Raw genomic sequence first — 22956 nt, 5'->3', positions numbered from 1 at the left:
GGGCAAAAGCCGCGGGGGGTTGGCGGTGCCGGACTTCGGGAGATATCTGAATGCCATCTCCCTGGTTCGGATAGCCGATTGGAAATTTCATACAGAGGAAAAGCTCTGGGTTCAGCTGGAGCAGAAGCTGGCAAATACAGCATTATATACTCAACTTTGGATACCGCCGGAGACTAGAAATTTTGCTGACACCATTTCGCCTTTAACCAGTTCGGTTTTCCGCATCTGGGATCGGCTTCATAGGCTCTATAAAATTCCATACAACTCACCGCTTATGCCGATTTTAGGCCATAGCCTTTTCCCGCCTGGTTATAAAGATCACTCTTTCTCCCAGTGGCTACCACAGGCCAATGCTACGCTGTTGCATCATATAACGGGGATGGAAGGAATACTCCCATTCTCTAAAATATGCCAGGCCTCACCAAAGACATTTATGGATTGCTGGAAATACCACCAACTCCAGCAATTTGTGAAAAAACTGCCTCACCCCTTACGCAACATACATTCCTTGAACCCGATTGAACAAATCCTAGCACGCCCTGAATCAAGTAAAGGTTTATTATCAAAGTTTTATAAGGCATTGGACGCATTAAGCCCCAACTCCACCCCACATTTTTTGAAACAGTGGCAACTAGATTTTAAATGTACTTTTTCGCCGACACAGGAGGAGGTTATTCTTCAATTGTCTCATAGTTCAGGAACATCGGCGAGGACAGCAGAAGCCAATTATAAGTTTCTCACTAGATGGCACTACTCCCCCGTTAAGCTACAGAGGATGACACCATCTCTCTCGGCTGCCTGTTGGAGAGGCTGTGGGCTTAGAGCTACGCACGCACATATATGGTGGTTCTGCCCAGCAATTCGACCCTTTTGGACTAGCGTACTATCTTTAATTGAAGAGATTCAGGGTTTACCTATTGCTAGGGATCCGTTGTCGGTCTTATTCCATGACACTAAACTTCCTCCGGCCCAGTATCGAAAGTCTATTACCCCTCACCTTTTAAATGCAGCCAAAGCATTAATCCCAAAATATTGGAAACAGTCTACAGTCCCCTCGATACCTCAATGGCTGCGGGCAGTCGACCGTACTTACTACCTGGAAGACATGACATTAGATCTTCATGGTCAGGCATCTCTGGCATGTAAGATTTGGTCATGTTGGTTAACATTTACCCACACTAACATATACGCTGCATATATGGCTGAGGCCTCTCTAGGTTAGAACGTCAAGACTGGTGAAACACCAAGGGACCTCCTTTTTTTTTTTTTTTTTTTCTTTTCTTCCTCTCCTCTCTTTAGTGGAGCGCTCCCGCTTAAACAACTGGTTTAAAATGCTTAATAATCCCAGAAATATTGATTTTTGTAGGTATATTAAACCGTATGTTTTTTGCATTGGTTCTAGTTATGACGAGCAGAGATTGCCTAACTGTATAAAATTTGGGGAGATCCCCCTTTTTCCTTTCTTTCTTTCATGCTTGTATAATCTGTATAAAATTCAATAAAAAACATATTAAATAAAAAAAAATTCAGTAAGAGGCATAGTTTATGTAAATTGTAATTTTTTGTCACAATTTTTGAAACATTAAAAAAAAAAAAATCAAATTTGTTTTCATAAAGTTGTCATTTTAACAAGTTATTGCGCACTTACACAGCATAAGCACAGCATAAGCATACGTATAATTACACATCAAAACACATTCTAATATTCCACCTGAGTATGGGGATATCATATGTGTAAGACTATTTCACAGCCACATAGAGAGACCCAAAATTCAAGAAACCTCTTCAGGCTTTCTGGGAGCATAAATTACGCATCTAATAATGATCAGTGATACTGTAACTGGAGTGGCGGTGATCAGGGACAATATAACTGGTATGTTGGTAATCAGGGACAATATAACTGGGGTGGCTGCGATCAGGAGCAATATAACTGGTGTGGCTGTGATCATAGACAGGTATGGCCGTGATCAGGGACACTAACTGGTGTATTGGTAATCAGGGACAATATAACTGGTGTGGCAGTGATCAGGGACAAAACTGGTGTGCCGGTGATCAGGGACACTGGGACAGGTGTGGCAGTGATCAGGGACACTGGGACAGGTGTGGCAGTGATCAGGGACACAGTAACTGGTGTGCTGGTAATCGGGGACAATATAACTGGTGTGGCAGTGATCAGGGACACTGGGACAGGTGTGGCAGTGATCAGGGACATTGTAACTGGTGTGGTGGTCATCAGGACACTGTAGCTGGTGTGTCGGTAATCAGGGACAACATAAGTGATGTTGTGATTGGCCACGGTACCATGTGATTCCTGTGACCAATCACAGAGCTCACACAGCAATGATAGAATTGTTTACTACTGTTAATGGTACATGGTACCAGGGCCCCTCACACCAGTGGACACAGCGGGTCACAGATCCTGCTGCTACGTGCTCGAGTGGGTGATAAGGGAGGATGTATGGTGCGTCCACCAGTGCTGCTCCCATCCAGCCAGTACATAAAGTGGTTAAAGCGGTAGTAAACTCTTGAATAGAAAAAAAACCCTTCTCCCATGGAAGTTATTGTCATAATGTGCTAGTATGCGAAAGACTTACCTTAAAATGAAGCCCTCCAGCAGCACGCTGACATCACAGACAAAACTTCCATATTCAACCGGTCTTCCTTCTGGGTTCGGGGGCTCCAGCCATTTGAATAGCTGAGCCACAATGACACCACTTGCACGCATGTGTTCTGGAGCCACGATCCCAGCACGGTGCTCTGAATGGATGGCATATTCTGTATGCTGTCCCTTTAGAGCACAGTGCACATGTGCCTGTGATGTCACTGGCAGCAGAAATAGTGAAAACTGCCTAAACAGTGCATACTTGGGAGATATTCCTTATAGCTACAGGTTTATTATAAGCTTACCTGTAGGTACAGTGATCAAGCGGTGTTTACCGCAGTGTTTACTACCGCTTTAAATATATTGCTCAATAGCTACAAAGGATATAAACCCACTTTATGTGAAGCAAAATGCCTTTAGGAACTCTGAATTTCCTTGTAAAAGTAGCAGTGACATCATCACTGTGCTGGACATAGCCTGTGCAGAGAGCAGAGCTGTAGGAGGGGCCCAGCAGGCTCCACCCACTGCAGGCTGCCTGTAGAAATAAACAGCAGGGGGCGGAGACAAGACCAGTCACCCTGCACAAGGGGAGAGAGCAGTAGTGAGTGGTCTTTATTGCAGGAGGTTCCTGCAGAAAGGTTAAGTCTCACATTGGATTACTGCACAGATCTGGAAGCACAAAGCACACCGAGATTCAAGAATATACGACTATTGCATTTAGACAATATTTGTTTTTTCTGGAGTTCAGCTTTAGGTTCGGTTCACACTGTCGCGACTTGGGATCCGACTTGTGAGACCCCAAGTTGCGTGACATGTGAAATCCCATCTTAGTCAATGAGAGCTTTCTTAATTAGCACTGCTGAAGTCGCTTCAACTTTACAAAAGGTTCCTGTACTACTTCAAGGCCACTTCTATCCCACTTGTGCCCACAGAGTATAATAGAAGTCGCCTCCAAGTCAGATCCTCATCTTAATTGATGTGATTTGGAACGATCCGACATTACAGGAAGATTACCCCCGGCATTCCCTGGAGTTGCTTCAAAGTCACTTCAAGTCACTTCAAAGTTGCTTTAAGTCGCCCTCAAGTCACCTAGCAAAGTCGCATTGTAAGCTGCATGACTTTCAGGTCACGCCAGTGTGATCCGAGCCTTAAGTAGAGTGTGGAATGGAGAAATGAGAAACCTTTGTCAGAAATTCTGTGTCCCTATTGGGAGATTACTTCACTGTTTGTTTGGCCACCAGGATGGGAAGTGAGGTGAAATCTCCCCGAAAGACACAGATGGCCATAGGTGTGCGTAATCTATTGCATTAGGGTGCACACCCCAAAGCTGAAACATACATGCCTTTCTCTGCAGTCTCAGCTGCACTGGGCAGTGAATGAATGTGCTGAACAACTTCCTGTTCATTCACAAACTAAAGCATAGTAAACACATTTTACTATGCTTCAATTATGAATGAACACAGTGAGTGTGTTTACTATGTTAATTTAAAAAAGGAAGGGGCTGGTAAATTAAATATTGACTAGCCCCTGCCCCATTCCCCTCCTCTCTATCCTGAAACATCCCCCGCAGCAGCCAGGGGAGAAGGAGAGGAGGGAAGCCTGTCAGTAGAGGGGGAGGCGCAACATGGGGGGAAGCCAGGGTAGTAGGGAGAATCAGCACCGCAGGTAGTGATTAGGGTGTGCCTAGGAATTAGAACATGTCAGTTTTTATTGCTTTCTGTATCCCCGTTAAGGAGATTCACCCTCCCTATTTGTCCCATTTACCATTATCATTGAAAGTGAAATTAAAAGAAGATCCCAAATTTTGGGTTGCCCCCAAAAAAGAAAATAAGAGGGGAAATCTTCCAAAGGGGACACTAGTTCTGGTGACTTGGGGGTCCTGGGGGTCAAGGCGAATGAACTCGTTCGTAAATAGGGGAATTACTGTATATAAAAACCTCATTCCAAAATTCAGTTTAGTGACTGTCACTAAAATCCAAATAGGAGTAAAAGATCTCCCTGAATAGAACATAGTAAATACTTACTTCTCCGGTGCCCCACTGAATGCCATTCTAATAAAGAGAATCTGTGAGATGAAGACTCTTCATAAACTGACTCGTCTGGGAAAGCCAATCTTCTGGTCCCCCACTGCACTCAATGGTTCAGTCTGCTGGCCACTCCATCACTGCATCACTCCTAGAGATGTGAGGATTGGTGGAACGGACCATTACAGTGCAGAAGGAGACCAAGAGATTAACACTCCCGGCTGTAATTGTTCCTTCAGCCTAGCTTTCTTCTTTAGAGTGGTGCAGGTGAATGTATATTGGCGCAGGATACCAATAAAACCGAACGGTTTCATATCATATGAATGACCTGGCAAGTATACACTACATTACCAAAAGTATTGGGACACCTGCCTTTACACACACATGAACTTTAATGGCATCCCAGTCTTAGTCTGTAGGGTTCAATATTAAGTTGGCCCACCCTTTGCAGCTATAACACCTTCAACTCTTCTGGGAAGGCTGTCCACAAGGTTTAGGAGTGTGTCTATGGGAATTTTTGACCAGAAGCGCATTTGTGAGGTCAGGCACTAATGTGGACGAGAAGACCTGGTAGATGTCAGTTTTTATTGCTATCTGTATCCCCGTTAGTGAGATTCCCCCTCTCTATTTCTCCTATTTGCCATTATCATTGAAAGTTAAAGAAGATCCCAAATTTTGGGTTGTCCCCAAAGTATAGTAAAAGTAGGGGGAAATCTTCCAAAGGGGACAATAGTTCTGGTGACCTGGGGGGGGGGGGGTCCCCAAAGGGATTCCCTTAATTTTGAAAGGATTTCCTCCCACTTCCTGTTTGGCTATGGGACAGGAATGGAAGGGAAATTCCACCCTTGCTCTGTCCAAAAAAAAAAAGGTGGAACTGTGCAATGGGTGGAAAGCCATAATTTTGACTTTTATTGAAAATCTTTTCTTAAAATTTAGAATTACAGTTAGATTATTTTTAGTTGGCTCCAGTCTACCCTGAGATATTCACCTCTCACCTTGCCCTGTAAGATGATCACAATACTTGAAGTCTGCAGAATAAATATGAGTGCTAGGAATGCTATGCTTTTACTTAGTCACAGAATTTATCCAGGCCACTTTATTGTATTCAGCAGGATCTCTTCTTAAGCCTCGTACACACGCAACAATTATCGGCCGACCGATCGGCCGTCTTTTGTCCAGTGTTGTTGTGTTGGTTGAAATGTGCTCTAGACTGCACACGAATTTTATCGGCCAACAAAAACCAACTTCAGAAGTGATGTCATGTGCTGGTTTACTTTCCGTGTGTTTTTTCATCTCTGAGCATGCCTAGTCTTGCTCATCTGATTTTTGTCTGCCGAAATCTGTACTGACTGACGGAAAATCGGCCGTTGTGTTGACGGCCAACAAAAATTTTATAGCGTGCACACCAGATTTTGTTCGGCCGAAAAGTCGCAGTCGGTTGTCGTAATCATCATACTAAGAAGCCGAAAATCGGCCGATCGGACGTTGGCCGAAAATACACGCCCAACAATCATTGCATGTGTACGAGGCATAAGATTCAACCAATACATTTAGTATTTGACCATATTACTGTACAATTTACTACAATCAACTATAGATTTACCAATTTGCAGGACCTACCCAATATATCTAACCAGTTTGTATCCAATCAGGATTGCCCTTGTACAACATAGATCTAAAGGAGTTTGTACAGTCAGATTGTAATATATGTGGTGAACTTAGCATGGCTAGCATTGTGCACAGCCTTACCTCCGTCAAGGCACTCCATTAGATTTTTCACCCAGGATAGATGTTTTTTCGCACAGATGCTTCCCTCAACCAACTGAAATCTGGAAGAAATAAAAAATAAATTATGAGCTCAAATATTAAATTCAAATCTAAAACAGTCCTAATAAAATTGAAAAACATAAAAAGAAGTTCCTTGTAAAGTGTATCTTAGTGGCGGTTCACATTGGAACACTGCAAATCCATTGCGGGGTTCCCACATCGCACCCCCAACTTGCAGGCAGTTCACACCCCTATATGCGAACTGCTGGGGGTGTCAATACAAAGTTAATGACACCTCCATATTAGTTTGCATATCGCAGTGCAAACTGCCAATTCGGACAGGAACAAAGGATCAGGTGAGTTCTGTGTTTACCTCTAGACCAGGGGTGTCAAAATAAATTTAATCGCGGGCCACACCAGCATTATGGTTGCCCTCAAAGGGCCGGTTATATCTGTAAGATTAGATGTATAGGAGTACCCCACGCCCCCTTACATGAGATGTCAAGAGCCCCCCCCCCCCCACCATCAGAAGTCAAGAGTCACCCACCCTTCCTTACATCACAATGCACCCCCTTACCTTGTGCCGCTGCCAGGAAGAAGATGCAGGTGAATCTGGGAGGAAGAAAGTACAGGGTCTGGAGGAGGCCCAAAGGAGGGCTGGAGTCAGCTTCCAGAGTCTGCTGAATGCTGAGACCAGGGGAGGCAGAGAAAAGGTGGTGTTGCGGCAACACAGAGAGGTGCACAATCTGTAGGAGGAGTTCTGCCCTCCTCTCTGCTGCGCACTGCTGAGAAGGGAGGGGGGGTGGTGGTGTTCAAAGACGAGTCCACTAAACCTTGTGGACAGCCTTCCCAGAAGAGTTGAAGCTGTTATAGCTGCAAAGGGTGGGCCAACTCAATATTGAACCCTACAGACTAAGACTGGGAAGTTCATATGCGTGTAAAGGTAGGTGTCCCAATACCTTTGGTAATATAGTGTATATAGAAACCTACCGATTCAAATCATATTTTTCCCACGATCCTTCCATCTCCAATGTAACAGGAATGGTTTCTGACCAGGCCTCCGCCACGGGAATCTTATGACTGCCCCCCCCCCCATACCCTGGGTATTTCCATTCTGGCTATCTCCTTTCCGACTTCTAATTGTCTACTGCTTTTTCCTATTCTCAATGCTGTTTCTTTAAATAAGAAAAAAAACTCTGTACCTGTTTATGTACATAAATGTTTAAGCATAATGTTGACTTGGTCTACAAATGGGTTCAGCCAACTTATGTATCCAAATTTTTTTTTTTCTCCCAATGATTTTTGTCCGTACTGTACGGTCGGTGACCCACTTGTATGACTTTGTCCTGTCTTTTCCTCATAAATTCTGATTGGACTAGAGTGCAGGCAGTGGGAGAGGTAAGCATTGTCTATACAGTGAGACTTTTAAGATTCAATTTTTGTCCAATATTGAAATTTAGGTTTGGCTCCATGTGTTATTGTAACAGATAGCAAACTGCTTTTGGGTCTTGCTGTCTATTTACTCAGTTAATGCGGCACATGTCAGCTTTGCTAATTCTTCCCATGGTTTTACCTTATATTCTCTGATGGTGGTGGACATTTTATATAACTTTGCACTTTGCTGTGTATCACATTCAGGAATGTCGTAGGAATGTCCTTTTTCAGAGGGTTTGTGCAATCCTTGCAAAGTATGCGTTGTACACCTTGCTGGGAGACACCTGAGGAGAAAGCAGAGAAACTTCATAAATGACTCATCTATGGACAGGTCACTGGTTCCGTTCAAGTGGACCTTTCATGAGCCTGAAAAATTCCTAAATCAGGATGGCTCCATCCTTCTGGAGAGAAAAGCACAATAAGGCAAAAGGAAGAAAAAAACACCTAATTTCAATTGAAGGCCCCTTCACACTACGTCCATTGAGCTGTCTTGATCTTCATTGGCCAATGCAGGGTCAATGCAAGGGCACTGTTCAACCATACAGGTGTGTCATTAAGGGGATAAAACCTTCCTCAGCTGAAGTGGTTAATTGACTTGATGCTATACTCTGATTAAAAAGTGTTCCTTTAATTTTTTCGAGCAGTTTAGTTGTGTCCCTGAAGAGTTTCTTTTGCTGAAAAGTCAAGTGGGCATCCCATCATACCCCTATCCCCATCCAAGTTGAATACCACCAATAAACAAAGTTGCTGGACTGTTTCAAGTGTGCTGTGGAAATTGGGTGTGTCTGGCTGTGCAGGGTTAGGGATTTCTTTTCACCAGTGGCTCCTAGGGGGGTAGCGCTACACTTGATAGTGTATTACCATCCAAATTTGTTTTCTAATGAAGACAGATACTTAAAAAACAAAGTAAACAATCAACATTATACATGTAACCTCCACCAGACAGAGAGCATGACAGCTGGCCGCTCCACAAGCTAATCTCCCAAACGGAGCAAGTAGACAGACAGGTACGCCCACTGCTCTCTCCGCCACTGATGCGTTTCGTCAGCACTGACTCTTTCAAAGGAGAAAAAGTCTGTGCTGATGAAACACACTTGTTTGTCTTATTCAAGGTTGGGGAGTTATTGCAGCAGCTGTGTATAATTTCCTAATCAGTTTGTTTGGTGATATTGTGATTTAGAGCACTGTTTTTTAAGGGCGGAGTTGGGTTTATGTTTATATCAGTATGATTGTTAAAGGAGAAGTACAGCCAAAGCTCATTTAGCTGTACTTCTCCTGTGGATCACAGGAGTGCAGTTTGTTCTGCACTCCTGTAATCTGTTTTCAGCAGACAGCGGGTTGGCGTCACAGAGCCGGTCCAGGCTCAGGGAAGATTGTAGAATGGGATTGGTGCAGCGCTAACACAATTGAATCCACAGTCCATACAAATGTTCAAATGGATCAAATACAAAAGTGCAGTAAACAAAAGTTCATCAGAGAGTGCTCCAATAAAGAAGGGAAACTGTCCACTACTTCAAACTTGGAAAAAGCCCCGAGTGCAGGAACCACCACCAAGATAATAAATGGCCTCTTACCAAATTGCAATGACCCCCATTACAAGGATCAAAGACAGCCTGTGTGATCAAATCAGTGCCCAGATCGACATGTATCGATTCCCAGTGTTCCCTCAGCAGCTCCGACCGGAACAAGTGAACATAAGGAAAAGAGGGACAACTCCAATAGTGAAGTACGTTCACAGGTTTATTCAGTAAAAGCAGAGTGGCAACTCACGTTTGCATGAAGAAATCACAGCATGTCTCGGAGCTATACTCTCAGAACCTTTGTTTCCAACCAATAAAATGGCTGCCGTGTCTCCTTGCTGGCCTCAGCACGACGAACCGCAGGCTCCTCCTGGAGACACGGCAGCCATTTTATTGGTTGGAAACAAAGGTTCTGAGAGTATAGCTCCGAGACATGCTGTGATTTCTTCATGCAAACGTGAGTTGCCACTCTGCTTTTACTGAATAAACCTGTGAACGTACTTCACTATTGGAGTTGTCCCTCTTTTCCTTATGTTCACTTGTTCCGGTCGGAGCTGCTGAGGGAACAATGGGAATCGATACATGTCGATCTGGGCACTGATTTGATCACACAGGCTGTCTTTGATCCTTGTAATGGGGGTCATTGCAATTTGGTAAGAGGCCATTTATTATCTTGGTGGCGGTTCCTGCACTCAGGGCTTTTTCCAAGTTTGAAGTGGTGGACAGTTTCCCTTCTTTATTGGAGCACTCTCTGATGAACTTTTGTTTACTGCACTTTTGTATTTGATCCATTTGAACATTTGTATGGACTGTGGATTCAATTGTGTTAGCGCTGCACCAATCCCATTCTATATTGCTATTTAGATCTGGTATTTCTGATTCTAGATCAGGTGCTGGCTGCTTTCATTTGGTCTGTTGACTTTTTATTCATGTATGTTTTTATCTTTACATTTTAGCGCAGCAATATCCCCATTTTTATATTCAGGGAAGATTGTGACCATATGGTCGGGATCCACCCAAGATCCTGGACCGGCACCTGGCTCAGCCTCCACAGCCCAGCACTCCAGCGAGGGGAGGGGGGCAGAGAAAGACAGCAGTGACTGACAGTCACTAGCTCTCTACCCACAGAGCACTGAGAACCGAGCGATCAGTGGTCTTTGATTTCTCGGTTCTCAGTCTTATAACCAGCGGCGGACAGATGCAGCATCGGACTGATGAAGCATCCACCTAGGTAAGTATAATTCTTAAAATATAAAAATTCCCAAACTCCTCTTTTGAGTGTATGGCATATCAACCAATCTTTATGCTCTCCTGATCATGTATTTTTCCTGGACAGTAATCCACTTGACAATACAAATGTATACTAAATCGTTCAGTGTATGGTCACCATTACAAACCGCTAAAAAGATCAGTGGTAACATGCCCATGGCTCTGCCAAGTGGCGTTGGACCCAGTGCTGTGAAGGCATCATTAGATGGAAGGTCAATCAGCCACAGCTCAAGGAACCCATGGGAATCTCTGGAGGAACTCTAGTTGAGAATGGCTGATCTAAAGGGAGAAGCTTAGGTGGGCGATGTGACTTTTGTGAAATAAACACCTGGAGTGGAGGATATTGGAGTGTAGCACATGTATCTTTTGGGGATTTATTGGCTGGTGAGTAAAGACCTGTACAGAGCCACTATTGAGATTGTGAACTGTACCTTATCGGATAATGCCTGTTTTGTGGTATGCACTAATTTCTTACACTTCATTGCCAAGCCCATGACATGATTATGCAATTCAGCTTTCCATGTCAACCCTCCACCTTAAGTGCACTCACTGAATCATCATCAACTCCGCAGGGAGGTTGCACAGAAAGTTGTAAAGCAGGAAATAGTAGAGTCATCAGAGGTGTATAACAAGAATGGCTGGCCAAAAATAACAGTTTCCGCTAAGACAATTCCATGAGCTGCGTTGATACTGTCAGGTGCATGGCTAATGAGGTCAACACCTTATCTGGGATTATTTCCAGTCATTTTTTTTCCTATAAATAACATTGCCAAAAAGTCCCATTTTACTGGTCAGGGCGGTTAAAAAAATTGGTAATGTAGCGTCTTTAATGACTACGTGCTGAAATACATCTATAAGTGTTCTTTGTAACTTTGAGGAGTCAGCAGTTTGTGTGTGAAACTCTCATGCAGAAAACAAAGGTTTGTATCTGCTTCCGTATAAAGTCCATGAGATGGAATGTGGAGAATTTTAGCTTTCACACACAGGAAATATTTACCTTCAAGGGGATTTCCAGCAGAGAATAAGATCAAACCGTAAGATCAAATCATAACTGCCACTTTCTTCACGTTTTAAAGTGGAACCCCAGACAGAATTTCTGTTTTTGAACAAACACAAATGAAGTGCTGGATCCAGATTATCACTAGATCCATTTTATTGTAATAAGGCACAGTGGCTCAGGTAAGGTAACTCTTAATAAATGAGGACGTCCCTCAAACAAGAGGGATAAATATTCGCATGTACTGTTACAGCATTCACAGGATCCTTGCTGGGTCTTCCAGGATTTCCCAGATTCGTATGACCTCCAATACTGTTAAGATCCCTGATGGGTCTTCCAGTGATTCCAGGATATCCAAGACTTCCAATTTTCAAAGGATCCCCGTTAGGTCTTTCAGAATTCTTAATACCTCCACTACCATACTGGGCATGTCTTCTGAGCAGAAGGGTATTTAGAATACAGCCTTTGAATTGGCTGGTGCTGTGTCTTATCACCAGCTACTTCAGAGCTAAAACCCTATAATATCTGTCTGCTATGTGCCTTTCTGTTGCCTGCCTGGACCTGACTACTCTCTCACACTTTGACCCAGTCCTTGACCTGACTACTCTACTCTTGCCTGCCTTGTCTTCTTTTAGGAACTAACTACTCTCTTGAATATTGCCAGCCTCAGCCCATGTTTGCCCCTGATTACATTCTCACCTGCTGCTTACCTTGACCCCTGTCTGGACCTGACTACTCCCTCACTTGCTTTCAGCTTAGACCCAGTTCTTGACCTGACTACTCTACTCTTGCCTGCCTTGTCTTCTTTTAGAAACTAACTACTCTCTTGAACATTGCCAGCCTCAGCCCATGTTTGCCCCTGATTACATTCTCACCTGCTGCCTACCTTGACTCCTGTCTGGACCTGACTACTCCTTCACTTGCTTTCAGCTTAGACCCAGTTCTTGACCTGACTACTCTACTCTTGCCTGCCTTGTCTTCTTTTAGGAACTACTCTCTTGAATATTGCCAGCCTCAGCCCATGTTTGCCCCTGATTACATTCTCACCTGCTGCCTACCTTGACCCCTGTCTGGACCTGACTACTCCCTCACTTGCTTTCAGCTTAGACCCAGTTCTTGACCTGACTACTCTACTCTTGCCTGCCTTGTCTTCTTTTAGGAACTAACTACTCTCTTGAATATTGCCAGCCTCAGCCTATGTTTGCCCCTGATTACATTCTCACCTGCTGCCTACCTTGACCCCTGTCTGGACCTGACTACTCCCTCACTTGCTTTCAGCTTAGACCCAGTTCTTGACCTGACTACTGTCTTGCTTGCCTTTTCACCAGCCAGGAAGTGACTACTTCACTGCTACCTGCCTCAACCCCTGCCTGATTACTCCACTGCCTGCCAAGGACTTTGCCGACCAGGCCACTCTCTTGTCTGCAGCTGTATGTACAGTCTTGCTACCATAGCATTTATGTTCCAGCCACAACCCATTTGGAAAGGGGGGGGCGATCCTAAGGACACTGACCTAGTCCCGGCTTGCAGCAAAGAAAACCAGGACCAATAGGCTTTCGGGCTCACTTCCGCCATCAGGGGTTCTGGTGAAGATTAACTGCCACTTAGCCATCATGCCTCGGGTGAGCCAGCGTTACCTGCCAGGGGGAACCATAACATGTACAAATAATAATTTCTTAAAAAAAAAAAGAAGTGGAACCACCAACAAGTTAGTGGGATTCAAAGAACTCCCCTTCTTCAAGGCTACAAAACCAATCTGAAAACATACAAATTCCTATACTGACTCAGGACCAATTTAATCAAAATAGAAATTCACGTATCTGTATATCTGATCTAACCCTGGCTCACTCTATAAAATAAGTTTTTATTTGGTGTTCCACTGAAACTGTGGTGGGTACACGCATGTTTCTGTTTTACTCACTGTACCAGACCATCATGAGTCATTTTAAATCTAAATTGGTTTGTTAGATGCTACACTAATGCTGAACATTTGCTGAAATAAAACCAGCTACAGAACAAGCTACCTAGATCGTCAATGGTTTTCAGATTGTTAAACGTGCACTGTGAAAGTAAGCAACACCACCGTACAACCAGCTCCCTGCGTGCATACGGATTACCTGCAATCTATATATAAAAAAATTAAAAAAAAGAGGTCTCTTGCAGTAATATTAGCCATAGGAATTAGTCCTTCTCCACTTTACTAAAAAAAAAAAAGGGCCCCCACCCACCTATGTCCCTTCTTTGAAGAAATTACCATTTCCTGTCCTGGTGACACAACAGGAAATGAGGGGAACCTCCCTAAGGGAAACGCACTGCAATAAAAACATGACAGATCCTCCAGCCCTTTTCCCACCACATCCAAAAGTAAAATAAAAAGCTCTGGACGTAATCCTAATTATATATTTATTTACGCAGCTCTAGATGTCAAACCCAAAAAGATGGGCTTTGGAGAAAAAGGGGACAGAGGGGTGTGTGGGCCCTAAAGTGGTGATGTCCCTCCAAATTATTCATCAGCCATAATGGACTGTACATGCTCCAGCTAGCCAAATACAATACAATCTCTGTACGTTTGGAGTTACTAAATGTAATACGAGGTGAAACCTAAAGAATCTTTTACATTGGTATCCAATCAGGCAGGCCCATCGATGATGGCAGAACCACAGGAGATTGTATGTATGTGTGTGTGGCCACCTTCAGCTGATTTTCTAGTATGCACCAGCTTGGAGAAACTTCGAACTCTTACTGCAGTACACGCCTAAAGCTTATCCGCCTACTGTGCATTGTGTCAGATGTGGAAGTCCCCTTGTGGATGTTGAAATAAAACAGGCGTCTATCAGCCAGATGTTACATAAGGAGATAACATGGGTGTTGATCCGAGTTACTGTTTAACTCAGACAGAGCATGGGGAAGATGGGAATTGGTGAACCCTTCTCCTTTCTTAGCAATATGCTACTTGCCGTGCTACTAAGCCAAACCAAAGCTCCCTGAGACACCTTCCTGGAACAAGGATGTAGAAAGGGCAACCTAAAACCAAAAACGTAATACTTTGCAGCTTAGCACTCCTCGGGCTGCATTATTGTTTAGGCTTCTTTGTCCTATAATGGCGCTTTTCCACTGCATGGAACCGAACGGTTCGGCTCGCTTTTGTGCTTTTCCACTGCTGGTGCCGCATGGTACGGTTTAGGAACGGTTCGGTACGGTACGGCGGCGCTTTTCCACTGCATGGAACCGAATGGTACGGCTCTCTAAAACAGTACCACCTCGATTGTTGTTCCAAGAGGTACCATACCCGGTACCATATCCCACAATCCTTTGCATGCAGTCACTACTAGCCACTGATTGGTCAGAGAATCGTTGTTATCCCACCCACTTAACTTTAGTACTACTATAGTGGAAAAGCAAACCGTACCGAACCGTTCCAACACCGTACCATGCGGTACCAGCAGTGGAAAAGCAAACCGGGCCAAGCAGGGCTGAGTAGAGCCGAGCCGGTAATTGCAGTGGAAAAGTGCCACTAGTGACCTTGCCAATAACAGACTTCCTGGCCCTGGGTGACAACGCCCACTGACCCTACTGTGTCAGGATAACCGAAACAGGACAGGACTACAGGAACCCCCCCCCCTCTTCTCTATAACACAGAGGGTGGGGCGCTGTTGTCCTCTAAGCAGAGAAGAAGTCATCAGATCAGCGGATTTTTGGCAGGATCAATGGGCATTTTATTGTGCTTTTCAAACAGATATAACAAAACACTTTCAACGATAAATCAATCAACCCAAAAGAGACCAAATAAGTGAAGCTTGTTGTGACCCAGAATAGAGTTTGGGGCAGAGAGAGATCGATCCTCCTGATCCTTTAAAAGTATGAGTGCGGGCATATACGCTCCCTTATCCAATCTGTGTACAAGAACAACCCCGACTGTCGTGTGAATACAAGTGTAAGACAGCCTCAGCCCCAGGTCTGCTCCACAAACCATGCCCTCCCGCCGACGCGTTTCACCCCACCTGCTGGAGCTTAGTAATAGAAGTGGGGCATTAAGGCCTGGTGGGTGGGGCGAAATGCGTCAGTTTGAGGTAAAGGGCCAATCACAGCTGGTCACATGTAAACAGACTTGGCGGCCATTCCTTTACTCACACACATTTGTTATGAAAGGACAGCCGCTAACCAGCAAGGCTGACAGGGCACAATGAGTACATTGTTTACACTGATAATCGGGGCACTGATCATCAGAGTCCTAATTATCAGTGCAGCCCCATCACTGCAGATCAGTGCAGGTTATTAGTTATCATCAGTTTCGCTTATCAGTGCTGCCTCATTAGTGTCTCCTCATCAGTGCCCATTAGTGCAGCTTATCAGTGCTCATCAGCACACATGGATGTCCACAATGGGGGGGGCGCAAGTGCCCCGCCCTGGAAATTTCCTGGTCTGCTCTAAGAGGGGAATCTATAGGGACCCTGCTCTAAAGGGGGATCTATGGGGGACCCTGGCCTGGCCTGCTCTAAAGGGGGATCTATGGGGACCTGGCCTACTCTAAACGGGATCTATGGGGATCTTGGCCTGCTCTAAAGGGGGTCATATTGGCTAAACATATATATATATATATATATATATATATATATATATATATATATATATATTATTTGCAGGGAGACCCTGGAGTACCTGGTGGTGCAAGAAAACCTGGTAGCATGGGGAATATAAGTGAAAAGGTAAGACTAAAAAGGGATCTATAGGGACCCTGGCCTGCTCTAAAGGGGATCTATGGGGGACCCTGGCCTGGCCTGCTCTAAAGGGGATTCTGTGGGGGCCAAAATGGATGGAGCATGGGTGACCTTAAAATGATGCCCCCTAAATAAAAATTCTGCGGACACCCCTGTCAGTGCCGCCTCATCAGTGTCGCCTCATCAGCGCCCATCAGTGCAGCCTCATCAGCGCACATCAGTGCAGCCTCATCAGCGCACATCAGTGCAGCCTCATCAGCGCAGCCTCATTAGTGCCCATCAGTGTCGCCTCATTAGCGCTCATCAGCTCAGCCTCATCAGTGTCCATCAGCGCAGCCTCATCAGTGCCCATCAGCGCTCATCGGTAAAGAAGAACAATTACTTGTTTGCAAAATTTTATAAACAGAAACTAAGAAAGACGTTTATTTTTCTAATTTTTTGGTCTTTTTTTGTTTGTTTAGCAAAACCCCAGTATTGATTATATATCACCAAAAGAAAGTTCTATCTGTCTAAAACAAAATGCTAAAAATGTCATTTGGGTACAGTGTTGCATTACTGAGTAATTGTCATTCAAAGCGTGAGAGCGCTGACAGCTGAAAATTGGCCTGGGCAGGAAGGGGGAGAAAGTGCCCGATATTGAAGTGGTTAAGGGCAGGGACTGATGTGAATGTACAATGTATGGGTACTGCGTATATTGATGGCGCTGTATACACATCTGTATTAATACTTGTGATCTTATGTGCGATTCCTAGAAAGTGGCTGAAATTGACTGAAAATTGCCACATGTATGTCATCTGATTATTTTGGTACAGGCAGCAGTTCTTGGTTTGAATGGTTTAATCAAATATCTTTGGTGACCATCAATGTCCCAGAGGACACCAATAACAGCAGCACTGAGTGATGGAGTCACATGTCTACGCTGACCTTATATGTGGACAATACTGGATTTGTCTGCTGCTGTAGGGATAATCCCGGATGTCATAGAACATAAAAAACTGGCCACACGCCCAGCACAGGAGAGAATCTTCTTCCCATTGTGTGAGAGATACGATGGTCTATGATGGTCCTTGTCTGCTGAACAGGCAAAGGATATCACTACAGACAAACAGTTATCTGAACAAACATACCACTTTGATGAAATCATCGGTTTGTGCATTGCACTGTATTACATATAGTATGCTGCACAATAGCACAGGTACAGTGTACACATGGCAAGCTGATGCATGCTACATAATGTGTCTGGGCAACACTTCCAGGTGTGTACGTATAAACTTTTACACCAAGAGTAGGCAAACCTGAACTGGTGAAGGTCTACCTGAACCACATGGAAGAGATGAAAGATCACAAGGGTGCTGGGGGCTTTTTTTCCCCTAAGAGATAGCCCAGTAAGGCCACATTAAAAGGTAAGGCAGCATTAAGGAGTTTAGGGGTCACAAGTATGTAATGCAAACTACAGGTGTCAATACTAACACAGAGTTTAGAGGTCAATAGAATGAAACAAAATGCTGGGGTCAGTAGTAACTAACACACAGTGCAGGGGTCAGTAGTATGTAATGCACAGTGTTGAGGTCAGTACTATGTAATGTACAGTGCTGGGGTCAGAAATAGGTAAAGCAGAGGTTAGTGGTATGTAGCACAGAATGCAGGAGTCAGAGGTAAGTAAAGCAGAGGTCAGTGGAATGTAGCACGAAATTCAGAGGTCAGGAGTGAGTAAAGCATAGGTCAATGGTATGTAATGCAAAATGCAGGGGTCAGGAGTAAAAAAAACAGAGTGCAACAGTCAGCAGTAATACACACTGTTGTAATGCACAGTACTGGGGTCAATAATAGGTAAAGCAGAGGTCAGTGGGGTTTAGAAGTAAGTAACACAGAGTGTAGGGGCTAGTAATATGTATTGTACAGTGCTGAGGTCAGGAGTAAGTAAAGCAGAGGTCAGTGGTTTGTAATACAAAATCCAGGGTTCAGGAGTGAGTAAAGCATAGTTCAGTGGTATGTAATGCAAAATACAGGGGTCAGGAGTAAAAAACAAAGAGTGCAACAGTCAGCAGTAATACACACTGCAGGGGCAGTATTGTGTAATGCACAGTACTGGGGTCAAGAATAGGTAAAGCAGAGGTCAGTGGTATGTAGAACAAAATGTGGGGGTCAGAAGTAAGTAACACAGAGTGTAGGGGCTAGTAATATGCAATGCAAAGTGCTGAGGTCAGGAGTAAGTAAAGCAGAGGTCAATGGTATGTCAAGCAAAATGCAGGGGTCAGAAGTAAATAACACAGAGTGCAAGGGTCAGCAGTAAGCAATGCACTCTGCAAGGGTCAGTAGTATGTAATGCAGAGTATTAGGGTCAGAAATATCTAAAGCATAGGTCAGTGGTATATACAACAAAATGCAGGGGTCAGGAGTGACCAGAGGTCAGTGGTATGTAACATGCAGGGATCAGGGGTAAGTAAAGCAGAGGTCAGTGCTATGTAGCACAAAATGCAAGGGTCAGGAGTAAGTAAAGCAGAAGTCAGTGGTATGTAACGCAAAATGCAGGGGTCAGGGGTTAATAACACAGAGTGCAATGGTCAGCAGTAATACACACTTCATTGGAGCAGTAGTATGTAATGCATAGTACTGGGGTCAAGAATAGGTAAAGCTTAGGTCAGTGGTATTTATCACAAAATGCAGGGGCCAGAGTAAGTAACATAGAGTGCAGGGGGTTGGAAGAAAGCAAAGCAGAGGTCAGTAGTATGTAACACAGAATTCAGAGGTCAAGACTAGGTGATGCATGGGTCAGTAGTGTGTAATGCAGAGCATAGGAATCAGGAATATGAGTGGATGGCCATGCCCAAAGATCTCTCCATGTGCATAGGATAGCTTGTGGTCCAATACTTAGAAACACAGCTGTGTTTGCATACGTACGTGTTCACTAATGCAGTCCAGCACTGGCTTTTAGCGCCCAGAGGCCAAAAGCACAGAAGAACTAAGAATTGCTGAGTGGACGTTAGCTGCTGTGACTCGTGACCAGACTTGTATCCTGTTATCCTGTGTTTGACCCGGCTTGCCTCTTGACCCTGCCTTATCCTGATCCTATTGCTGACCTTGGCATGTGTTCTGACTCCATCCTCTGCCTGCTGTTTTTATAAAAGACAAGAAAATCGTACGTGCTGCCAGATGACAATCAGCTAAAAAAGAGCTGCCGCAAGCACCCCAATGTGTTCCCACCCTTTTAATAAAATAACAGAAAATGATGCTGCGCTACTCCCTAAGTGATAAACGGTGATAATAAACACACTACAGAGGGGGTAGGCCTCCTCCAAGTGAACTAAACAAAACCAATAACAACCCTCACAGGTAAATGTGTAGACTAAATAAAATAACAAATTCACCAACAATCAATCTTCCGTGCAAAAATATATATGTATTTCTATAGTTTTTGCCTATTTTTGCACAGAAGATTGATTGTTGGTCAATTTGTTATTTTATTTAGTCTAAACATTTATTACCTGTGAGGATTGTTATTGGTTTTGTTTATTTCACTTGGAGGGGGCCACCACCCATCTGATGCTGCTGACCCCAGCTTGGCTTCTGACCCGGCTCCTGTCACCTGGTTGTTGCTGACTCTGGCTCATCTTGACTATGGCTTTGCCTTCTGCATCTGCAAATTCCTGTGCTCCACCTGTGTACCACCATTCTACACAGACTGCAGTCTGAACATTCGCAGCATCCTGACTGTAATCCAGTCACCCGCTGTGTCACAGCCTTTCACAGGCACCAATGCCTTTCCTCGTCATGCTACACCCTATGACCAATTTTTGAGGGGTAATGAACAGGAGTTGCAAATGAAGCCTTCTTGTCAGTAAGTTATGTGGAGTGTAGGGGTCAGGAGTAAGTAATGTAGAGTGCTGCGGTCAGTAGTCTGTGAGGCACGGTGCAGGGGTCGGGAGTAAGTAATGTAGAGTGCTGGGGTCAGTACTCTGTGAGGCACAGTGCAGGGGTCAGGAGTAAGTAATGTAGAGTGCTGGGGTCAGTAGTATGTAATGCACAGTGCAGGGGTTAGGAGTAATGTAGAGTGCAGGGGTCATGAGTAAGTAATGTAGAATGCAGGGGCCAGGAGTAAGTAATGCACAGTACAGGGGTTGGGAGTAAGTAATGTCGAGTGCATGGGTCAGTAGTATGTAATGCACAGTGCAGGGGGTCGGAAGTACGTCATATAGAGTGCAGGGGTCAGTAGTCAGTAACACAGAGTGCAGAGATCAGTAATAAGTAAAGCACAATGCAGGGCTCAGTAGTCAGTAACACAAAGTGCAGAGTCAGTAGTATGTAACACACGGTGCAGGGCTCAGTTGTCAGTAACAAAGAGCGCAGAGTCAGTAGTATGTAACACATAGTGCAGGGCTCAGTAGTCAGTAACACAGAGTCAATAGTATGTAACACACAGTGCAGGGCTCAGTAGTATGTAACACACAGTGCAGGGCTCAGTAGTCAGTAACACAGAGCACAGAGTCAGTAGTATGTAACGCACAGTGCAGGGCTCAGTAGTATGTAACACACAGTGCAGGGCTCAGTAGTCAGTAACACAGAGCGCAGAGTCAGTAGTATGTAACGCACAGTGCAGGGCTAAGGAGCCAGTAACACAGAGCGCAGAGTCAGCAGTATGTAACGCACAGTGCAGGGCTCAGTAGTCCGTAACACAGAGTGCAAGGGTCAATAGTATGTAATGCATATTGCAGGGGTCATGAGAAAGTACAACAGAGAGCAGGGGTCAGTACCACAGCACAATTTTCCCCCTCCATCTGTAAAATGTTCTCCCCAGACCTCAGATGCAGTAGTGTCCAGCAGAGTGAGGTAAGTACACACAGGTCCTTCACTGTGCAATATACACATCAGAACTGAGGAGACACCTGGGGCGTCCTTTGGCTTTGCATTACACATTGTCTGAAGTCTGAGAGGTGGTAAGCAGCGCCAGGAGCTGGCAGTATGGTGGGGCTGCCAACTACCAGTTGCTAGCCGACGTTCTTCAGAAATCTTCCTGATGATAACGCCTTTATTCTTCCATAAGGACAGCGTTAGGTGGGGGCTAGGGTGGATTGCAAAACTCTTTTAGGTCAGGCCAAGAGTTCCCTGAGTGAGGCCGCTTCCCTTGAGGGTCCTGAGAGAGAAGGTGACTACAGAAAGCACAGTCCTGCGAGTACTAATGACCCCCTGGTGGAAGATGTTAGATGGAGATGGTTGCTAAAGGTGTTGCATATGCTTTCACATGTGACTACTGTGAACCGTCCACTAAATGTCATTGATTGTGTAATGTCAAATGATTCTGGATTGTATGTCGATGTGATATGACTTTTATTGCCTTACCTAAATTCCATCAGCAAAGTGAAGCAAATCTAATTTTATGTGTGGCCAGTCTTTCTTTGGGATATGAAAGTCAATGGCTGAGAATGTTGTCAGGAGGCCTCTGACATGGAGTGGGGCACAATATGGGGGAGAATGTTGTCGGAGAGTGTGAACTCAGTACGGTAGCCCTTCTCTTCTTTCATTATGAATGCACAGTGGAGCTTCCTTTTACTTTTACTAACCACAATCAAAGTGAGCTGACAAACATGTTGAATACTTATTATAAATTCCATCTCTCACCATAGGGGTATTTACTGTTCCTGTGACATTCTGCTGAAAAAAAAAAGATCTTGATCTACTAAAGCAAGTGAGATCATGTTTAACAGAGGAGCTGATAAAATCATCAAAGTCTAGGTACACCATCAGCTTGTGAAACTTTCCATTCAGTTTAAAATAGAAATGAAAGACAAAGATTTGTGTATACTGTAGATAAAAAAAATATTATAAATGCCTTTTTTCCCTTGTTTTATAGGTGATCACGTTCTCTCTAAGCTACTTATGCAGCTGAGAGAAGAGAGCTGGGGGAAGAGAAACAGCAGCACACTAATCTTCCCAGTGAAAGGCTGTGCAGGGAGGGGGAGGAGTTATCCCAGGACAAGTCTGATTATTTGGGGAGAGCAGGCTGAGTTCCCAGCACAGCTGAAAAATCATCATGTGTGCTCTCATGTCTGGTGTGGTCAGTTTTTATTAGGAAAGCAGAATACCCCTTCCACGTCAGAGTCATCCCCTCATGTCAGAATACCCCTTCCACGTCAGAGTCATCCCCTCATGTCATAATACCCCTTCCACGTCAGAGTCACCCCTTCATGTCAGAATACCCCTTCCACGTCAGAGTCATCCCCTCATGTCATAATGCCCCTTCCATGTCAGAGTCACCCCTTCATGTCAGAATACCCCTTCCACGTCAGAGTCATCCCCTCATGTCATAATACCCCTTCCATCTCAGAGTCACCCCCTCATGTCAGAATACCCCTTCCACGTCAGAGTCACCCCCTCATGTCAGAATACCCCTTCCACGTCAGAGTCATCCCCTCATGTCATAATACCCCTTCCATGTCAGAGTCACCCCCTCATGTCAGAATACCCCTTCCACGTCAGAGTCACCCCCTCATGTCAGAATACCCCTTCCACGTCAGAGTCATCCCCTCATGTCATAATACCCCTTCCATGTCAGAGTCACCCCTTCATGTCAGAATACCCCTTCCACGTCAGAGTCACCACTTCATGTCAGAATACCCCTTCTACGTCA

At 44.6% G+C, this 22956-nt stretch overlaps 1 protein-coding gene across 1 annotated transcript in view; it reads right to left on the bottom strand.

Annotated features, from left to right (window-relative positions):
* The window catches only part of LOC309552840 (uncharacterized protein), a gene marked incomplete at its 3' end in the record, with an annotated part of 66445 nt that overhangs the window by 5315 nt on the left and 38174 nt on the right, over nt 1–22956 (bottom strand). Inside the window, exons 2-3 of the mRNA XM_082253749.1 lie at nt 7967–8111; nt 6376–6455 (exon numbers count right to left, since the gene is read on the bottom strand). Coding sequence (XP_082109875.1) covers nt 6376–6455; nt 7967–8111 — 225 coding nt within the window. The remainder of the gene's footprint in view (nt 1–6375; nt 6456–7966; nt 8112–22956) is intronic.

Source organism: Pelophylax lessonae, assembly GCF_965119305.1.
Source record: "Pelophylax lessonae genome assembly, chromosome: 4".
NCBI classification, from domain to species: Eukaryota; Metazoa; Chordata; class Amphibia; order Anura; family Ranidae; genus Pelophylax; species Pelophylax lessonae.
This window is presented reverse-complemented; position numbering and strand designations above follow the sequence as displayed.